The sequence below is a fragment of the Cibotium barometz genome, chromosome 48, assembly GCF_041138505.1.
Source record: "Cibotium barometz isolate CiBa-2024 chromosome 48, ASM4113850v1, whole genome shotgun sequence".
Classification (NCBI taxonomy): Eukaryota; Viridiplantae; Streptophyta; class Polypodiopsida; order Cyatheales; family Cibotiaceae; genus Cibotium; species Cibotium barometz.
In genome coordinates, this window is record NC_141093.1 from 23,576,184 (window position 1) to 23,585,085 (window position 8,902).

The 8,902-nt window shown below is 44.5% G+C and overlaps 1 protein-coding gene across 1 annotated transcript; it reads left to right on the top strand.

Annotated features, from left to right (window-relative positions):
• Positions 1-1,791: 1,791 nt before the first annotated feature.
• Positions 1,792-4,320, top strand: LOC147610981 (uncharacterized). The gene is made up of 2 exons (XM_086785628.1): positions 1,792-2,044; positions 2,160-4,320. The coding sequence occupies exon 2, from the start codon at positions 2,380-2,382 to the stop codon at positions 3,958-3,960; it is 1,581 nt and encodes a 526-aa protein (XP_086641754.1). The 5' UTR covers positions 1,792-2,044; positions 2,160-2,379; the 3' UTR covers positions 3,961-4,320.
• Positions 4,321-8,902: the final 4,582 nt, after the last annotated feature.

The following is an 8,902-nucleotide window of genomic DNA, read 5'->3' on the forward strand; positions in this document are numbered from 1 at the left end:
ATTAAAAAAAAACACATGGATATGGTGTAAAGACATGCCTCTTATACAGTGCTAATACAATGTACACTTATGTTAACACATCTTAGATGCTACGATAGTACAATGAGTTAGAAAATCTACTTACAAAAGAAAATGGAGGTGCCAAGGTGACAACTTTTTTTTATGTTTCTTTTTTTTTTTGGGGGGGGGGTTCTACTAAAATGATGTGGTTCAGGAGATGACCACATGGCCATGGCTACCTCTTTCAGTAATCAGGTCATTAATTCACACCCCTATTGATAGCAAACCAATGTCTCATGAGGATTTTACAAGCATCATCGCTAGATAGATCCCCTCGTTGACATGGAAAAATAGATTTGTGCAACTTAATTTTCGTTGGTTTGACCTTCACATAGTTCAAACCGAATAGGCTTGACGGCCCCCATGGACAACTTGTCTAAGATTATGTTTGCCTAGATAGCATGGTCAACCATAAGGCACAACTTAGAGTGGGCACAATGAAGTGGATGCAAGGAGTGAACCAATGAACTTAACCAATCATCCAATCACTAGGCGAAAATAGATACCTCCATAGGGCGCACTAAAGGACGAACACTGTCATTAGGCTAAGTGTTCGTGCAAGGAGTGAACCAATGAACTTAACTAATCATACAATCATTAGGCTAAGTGGACACCTCCAATGGGTGTACTAAAGCACTAGGACAACTTCGAGTGGATGCAAGGAGTGAACTGATGAACTTAACCAATCATCCGCTCACTAGGCTAAAGTAGATACCTCCATAGGGCGCACTAAAGCACGAACATTGTCATTTTCCATTGTGACCATCTAACGAAGTGACCCTAAGCTTTGGAACTGCCATTGCATGAAGTTGAGATGGCCCCACTCACGACATGGGAATAGCCCCAAATACATGGGCTTACATGTTACAAGGGAGCATTCCAATGTACAAAAAAAACTAGGTATACTGTAATTGTAATTTTAATTGTAATTTTTGAGAAATATGTGGATATTTTAGAAAGGGAGGTTTTAAAATTCTCAAATTTTAAAAAATGAGGGTTTAATAATTCTCAAAATATAGGAAGCTATAGTACCCATTCAGTAAAACATTTTTTCTTGCTCAATGATTTCAATTTGGAATCAGTAGGAAGCCAACGTGGCAGTATGGAGGCAATGTGAGAAGAAAATGGGCTGTAGTGTACTTTGCAATTCTTGAATTTGAAAAATACTTGCAAATCCTACTCTTGAAGGTTTCAAGGTTTAGATAAAAATACCTTCAAATAAGTAAGATGGCCTCTAATTTGAAAAATACTTGCAAATCCTACTCTTGAAGGTTTCAAGGTTTAGATAAAAATACCTTCAAATAAGTAAGATGGCCTCTAATTTTAAAGGGATGAACTTGAAGCCTTTGATGGAGGGAAAAAGGAGGTCTGCCGGCCAAGTGGGTAACGGACGCGGTACAAGGGTGCCCGACTGGTTCTGTACGCGACGGCAGTTCACATTTTTAGCTGACGTGGAGCCCGTGCTGACCTCCCAGACATAAAATAATTGGAAAAACTGTCCAATGGACGCACGTGACGTGTCCGCTGCCACAACCGCTGCCTGCACGGGCGTAACGTGATGACATGGCGGCGATAGAGGCCACGTCATCGCAGGTGAGTGTGGGGCCAGCCAAAAGTCGCCGATAAACCTGGAGGTGAGCCGCTAAAACTGGAGGTAGCGTTAACGGCTGCACTGATCGGGGCTAAATTTAGGGGTCGAGTTTAAAAGCCGGCCCAAAACCCGTCGTCAACGTTCATAAAAACGTTTCTTCAAAACAGCAGCAAAAGCTCTTCCTCCTTAGCTATGGCGATGGCAGTTGATTGAAAGAGAAGCTCAACCATCGCCCGTTTCTCTCCGTTTTCTTCCTCTCTCTGCACCTCCCTTTTTCTTCTATTTCACCATTTCACCATTTCACCTTCCCTGCTTTCACTGTCCCTGAGCTCAAGCTTGCATTCCCCAATTCACCATATCTCAAGCTTTTCTGAGCGATATGGCATATCAAGGGTAAGCTCAACCATCGCATTCTTCTTTTTCTGTCTCTTTTTTCTTCTCGTTTTGTCTTCGCTGCGCCATCGCTATTACCTGAAGTTCTGACTGTGGCGCATGATTGTCAAACCAGATCATGTCACTCGCACCCGAAGCTCTGGCTGTGGTGGATGAACATGAAGCCCATCCAACTTGGCTCCTTCTGCATAGTTTAGCGCCCAGCGATCCCTCATCGGAAACTGTTCTCACCATGAGCTTCGTCTCCCCATGAAGCTTCCGCTTGAGCTTCTTCAACTTCAGAGCAGCTTTCCCTTTAACTCCTCTCTCAGGCTGGAGCCTCGACGCAATCGGCGATGGTGGATGTTGATCGGCGCCTCAACGTGGGGCAGCACGCGCACGTTGCTGGCCTCAAGCGACTGTCGGCGAGGGCGAGCAAGGGGCCACTTCCCGCATTAGCGAGTCCGCGCAAGGGATGCTTTTCCTTTGCCCCACTGGCTCGCATAGTGATGGATCGCCTACGCAAGTGCCAGGTCCAGGTAGCCCGAGGCCTATCGGACGAGGAGTTCTGTCGAATCGAAGCGCCGTTGGCCTTCACGTTTCCACCCGATTTGAAGGCCATTTTGCAGGAAGGCCTGCCGATCGGCGCCGGATTCCCAGACTGGCGGTCGGGCAATTTGAAGCAACTCCGCCTGATGCTCAATCTTCCCATCGCTGGCCTCTCCTACGAAGTGGCTAGAGGCCGTTTTTGGCTCAAACAGTGGGGGCCAAAACCTTCCGGCACAAAGCAAGCTGTAAGCATCGCCCGTGCTGCTCTCAGAAAAGCGCCAATCCTCATACCTGTATACAGGCACTGCTACATCCCCGCCCCTCCCGACCTTGCTGGTAACCCCGTCTTCTTCGTCTGCCAAAAAGAGGTCTTCTACTGCGGCTTCGACCTGGCAAATTTCTTTGAGAATCAGGACTTCGTCTTGCCCGATTACGAGTTGCCGAACGACTTTGCAAACTTGGGTGCAGAGAATGGGAGAACATCGAGCGTGAGGAGCTTGGAGGGGCAGAGCTTCAGATTAGACAACAAGCTCAATAATCCTCTGAATGGAGAGCTTTCTTCTGCGTACAAAAGAGGAGAAGGCAAAGAGGCAGATTCCGATGATCTTTCTGAATGGAAATATGAGGATACGTGTGGGGATTTAGAAGGATGGGGTAGAAACCTGGATGCCATGGCCAAGAGGAATGGTCACGATGCACTGCTCAGAAGAAGCTTTGAATTACATAACAGCAAGAATAAGGCTCTTAGATGGTTCGATCAGAGGGTCGACCTTTCGAATGAGTATCATGCCAATGACAGATTAGCCCCTACCAAAATAGCTAGAAGGATAGAGTTTTGGAGTGATCTTGCAGAGAAGAGGCTGAATGGCTGCAGTGATTATTCATCATCAGCAGGTAATGGGACCTTTTCTTTCTCCAAAGTGGGACAGAGGCTGAATGGGAGCACTGACTATTCACAACCCCAAGGTAATGGCACCTTCTCTTCCACCGAGGTGGAGGTGGATTTGGACAAAGTTTCTTCTGTGAATTGGAAGAAGCAGGCTCCTACTCCTTACTGGCTTGAGAGATATTTTGACAAGATGGCTATGGTGCTCAGAAATGGGGGTTGGAAAGAAACAGACATTGCAGAGATGTTTGGTGTGGTTTCACCTTCACATGACAGTGAGCCCGATCTGCCAATCGATTCACAAAGCATGATGGAGGGGCTAGTGCTGTATGTCAATCTCCTGTCAGATGTGCTCAGAGGAGCAGGCTGGAGCACTGCAGATGTTGCAGAAGCTTTCGATGTGGATTTGTCTTTCAGTGAGCAGAAAAGGCGCCCTTCCACAGTCCCTCCTCATGTAGCTGCCAAAATTGGCAAGCTTGCAGAGTATGCGGCACGGATCTGAAGCCCTTTTTCAAGCAAACACTACGAGTTAATAACTCAACTGCTTCTGTGTGTGGGTTAAGTGTTTCATAGTCCTGATAGCTCAATCTTCAACAGCTGCTTGCTGGTAGGCCGTTACTCTGTATCCTTTTTTTCAAAAATTTCAGCTGCCTATTTTTTTATACACATAGTTACAAAAACTTGTCAAGTACAGCACAGTCTGCTGTCTTTTGTAAAGAGATTAGATTGGACAGTGAGTATACAGTGTCTTATGGCAGTGAACAGATGCAACATTGTTGCTGGATTACACTCTTCTTATTGGGTAATTCTTAACCCGTCATTATCAAGCTGCTGACCTTCATAGTATTTTGCATGTCCATAATTGAAATAAGAACAACTGGTTTTATCAATATTTGATACAGGATTCAATCACATAAGCAGTCTGTGCGGTGTGTGGAGCTTATATATGTGTGTGTGGCAGGGCTGTGTAGAGAGAGAGAGAGAGAGAGAGAGCTTGTCTCGTTTTTAACAGACTAAGTTTTGTCTGTACTCACTGCGCTACGTTGCCAAGCATCACCATAAAAGCAGCAGGGTATGCTATGCTGAGGCTAGGAACAAGTCGTCTTACCTTAGTTTGTAAGCAAGACAAAGTTTTATCTGTACCCATTGTACTAAGTAGTATTTTGCCAAGCATCACCGTAAAAGCAGCAGCAGGTATGCTATGTTGAGTCGTCTTATCTTAGTTTGTAAGGAACCAACTTGGTCACAAGGCTTGTGCATGAGTTATAGATAAGTGCATGCCACAGGTGCTTTGTAAGCCTTCCAGTGCCTTCAGGTTGTAGACACTAATGCAACTTCATGGACTTGGTCTATGCCATCAAGCTGGGTGATGACTTTTTCATCTCAGGGTTGGTAGGGCTTCCATAGGGTTTGCAGAAAACCAGCTGGGCCACCAACTTACCTGTTTGGAAGAGATGAATTTTGGAGCAGCGTTCTCATGACCCTAAAAGTACGTGACTTTATTTTCAATTGGCTTTTTAGGCTCTATTTCTGACCTTGTATATCTGCATTCACATCAAATTATTGCTAGCTCATTGGAGATTGGATGAATCATTTTTATTCCATTGCTTGCTTATTGCTGCTTTACAGCCCACGTTTGTTTGTGGAACTGGGGTCTTCAAGATGCCACTAGAAATGGTAATGCATTTGATGCGGCAGCAGCATACATTATTGTGCTTCTTGGCTGTCAACTAAATGAAGTTTCTGGCCATGTGTTTACCTGGTTGAGACCTACTCTGGTGGGGTTAGTGTGCCTGCATAGCTAAAGTATGCCATTACTGATGGTTTTGTACTGGCACTCAGATGATACATAGGCTGTGTCAAGTGCTTAGCAGGAGCCTCCCGACGGCCTTTCCTGGCCGTCGTGGAAGGGGGGAGGCAGAGGTCAACCAATGGAATTTCGCCCAGATTAGTTGATGGTGACAAGCGTGTAATGCTCGGTCGTACACATCAGCAATGGAAAGGTCTGCTTCTTGGTGTGGACACCTCCGCAGTGAGAAAGGGATGGGGGCATGCAAGTGCAGCGGATTCAGATTCTGCAATTTAGAGCTCCTCGAATCAATGGTGCAGATCCTCTACCGACCCCGTCCATGATGGTGTCATGGCTCTTCAGTGGAAACCAAACCACCCTGCAGTCAGTGGAAAATGCATGAAGTGAAAACCAAACCCTTCCACTCTTCCCTGCAATCAGTGTTCGGGAAAGTTTTTGGGATAAAGCATACACATCTCCTCTCATCATCCACAGATTTCCACATCAGATCTTTTTAGGACATGTTTTTGCTGTGTTACCCTGCTGAAGCCATCAATCATGTTCTCTGTTACAGTAGGTGGTTTGGTGTTTAAGGAGCATGCAGGCGCGAGCAGAAGAACGGCGACGAGCTGAATGATTTAACCAATCATTGAATGACAACTCAGCATCATTCTTGTCTGTTCCTGAATCCGTCATTCTCCGTCCTTGTATTGGGGGAGATCGTGTTCCCTTCTTGGCCCCCCATTCACAAACGTCCGGGGGACAAGGTGGGCCGGTGACATGGAAAATCCCCGTTCATGCAAAAAGGTTGTCCGCCTTTTATTAGCTTCACACGTTCCGGGCCTCATGCATGTTTTTGGGTGTTATGGATGTAAAAAACCTTCTAAGCCTTCAGAAAAGACACCTAAAGTGTGAAAAACTTGGAGTTTTCCATCAAAAGGTAACCTGGGATCTACATCCTTGCCATTGGAAAAAAAACTAGAAAGTAACCTCGACTCGCCTAATGTATCGACATCCTTGCCATTGGAAAAAACTAGAAAACGTTTTTTGTTGTCCGGAATATCCACGTGAGATGGCATACCTCGACATCAAAATTATCTAGGATCAGGGGAATCAAACTACTATAGTCCACTAATTCTTCTTGTCATGGTCTACTTTAAGAATTATATTATAATCGATCAAGGGAATCAAACTACTATAAGCCCACTAATTCTTCTTGTCATGCTTTACTTTAAGAATTATATTATAACCGTTTGTGCACCACATGAAAGGCCTACCAATTCTTCTTGTCATGGTAAACTTTAAGAATTATATATTACAATTGTTCAGATGATGCGAATGGCCCTCTGATCACGTTAAGTACGAGGGGCAAACACATGATTTTTTCCTCTTGGACGTTTGTGAACCGGGCCTAACACTTAGGTTGGATACACACAGCCTATTAAATAACCACTGCTACCCACTTCAAGGGCATATGAGCAGATATAGGTGAATGGGGTGAAGATGACCTGAGACAATTCTCTACTAGGAAACAGAGGGTGAACAATCTTTTATTGAAAGATGAGCTGCTTGTCACCCTCTCTGAAGAGGCAATTAGAAGATTGAGAGATAAGGGGTTCTTGGAGAAGGTTTGCAAATGAGATGCATGGAATTATCAGAAGAGTTGGAAAACTAAGGGCAGAAGAGAACATGCAAGAGAGGAGAGAATTGAGCGAGCTGATGGAGCATTTGCAAGGGAAGAGACAGAGGGGAGGCCTTTTTGAAGATGAGGTTAACCAATACATTTGGTGTCAGGCTCAACTGAAGAGGGAAGATGACATGTTGGCTAGGGAAGGAGAAAGGGGAAATAAGTGGAGAGCCTTCAATAAAACATGAGGAAGTGATAGGGTAGATGAGGAAGTGATAGAGCAGATGAGGGATGAGAATGGACAAGAGATTGGAGGTATCAAACAAATTGCTTAGAAATGGGTTGAGTTTCTCGGGGCCACCTTGAGCTGAAGGAAGGTAGCTCCCAAAGAAGGTATCAGGCAGAGGGGAGAATGATAGCGCTGAATGGTTGGAGAGAGAGGTGGAGGTGGAAGAATGTTGGATTGCCCTACAGAAACTTGGGAAGGAGAAATCTCTGGGGTAGGATAGTTTGCATGTGGAATTCTTCATTGCTTTTTGGCCATCTCTAAAGATTTGGTGTGGACCACATGTGGGAGGCTTTTTCTATAGGCAAGTTGGACAAAGACTCGAAGGAGGCAATTGTGAAACTAATTCCTAAGCAAGCAAAATTCTCAATTTTTAGGATTCGTTCGTGCGGTTAGGCAATAACACCAAAGAAGCTCACGTTCGTGGGTGCTTTGGCAACATCGCAGACCACCTCCTGCCATGAGATCCAATGAGTGGGTAGCCTATCTAATGGATCATATTACACCACTAGGAGCCCAAATTCTATGATCTTGAAGCTAGTGTTGCAACATGGTCCTTGAAGACCAAGAAGAAACCATCACCAAGGTGAAGGAAGAGGTGAAATAGGAGGCAAAACAAAATTGGCAAGAGATAGTTGGTATGCTATGAGCAGTGCTTGACTGAAATCAAGGAGACCAAATCAAGGGAGGCCATTGCCCTCAAAATCCAAATCAATGGGCTTTCAAAAGGATGATATGGATCATAGATGAGATTACCCCCCAGTACATCTAAAGCAAAAAGGTGCCCAACTCACTAAATTGTGAGAGGCACACCACCATCTCTCTCTATTTTCTTTGCGTTTAGGCAGATGATGGTAGATGTTGTGAAGGTTGATGGAAAGGGAGGGTCATGCCATGTGCCTCATTCAAAGGCGGGTGCATATTGACACCTTTGCGTTTAGGCGGATGATGGTAGATGTTGTGAAGGTTGATGGAAAGGGAGGGTCATGCCATGTGCCTCATTCAAAGGCGGGTGCATATTGACACCTTTTGTTCAAAGTTGAAACATACTTCAATCTTGCATTCATTAAAACATCCCATTCAATTAATGTGACCAAGATAGACGTGTGAATATGCCACCAAGTCAGAAGGTCGAAGGGAAGGGAGCCATTGTCCTCATTCAAAGGTGGTTTCATATTGGCACCTTTTGTCTATTATTGAAACATTGATAGCTTTTATTTTGGTCACATTAGTTAAACATCCCATTAATTAATGTGACAAAAATAGAGGTTTTGTGAATAATGCAACCAAGATAGAAGTTAAACATCCCATTAATTAATGTGATGTGACGATAAAGGTTTTGTGAATAATGCAACCAAGATAGAATTTGCGTGAGTGTGCTCACTGGTCATCCACCATCTCTGGACTAGTGAGTCATGATTCTCTACCGTAGTGTGACATTTTACAATTTTTTTTCTAAAACATTCTAAAGTTTTTAAACCACCCCCTCCAAGCCAACAGCTTTCTATAAACTCTAACAATAAGATTAACGAAGTACTCCATAACCTACCCCCCCTCCCATTTTTTTTTTTGATGTTGGGTGCCTATAGGCATGGCTTATAGGTGACCAGAGCTGTGAGTGCGCACATCTAGGCACTGCATGGGTGGCTGACAGTTGGTAATTTACATTGTGCAATAATATTTGTAGAGGGATCGGGATTTAGAGTTGACTCTGGGGTAATGTTCGAAAAAAAAATTAACCC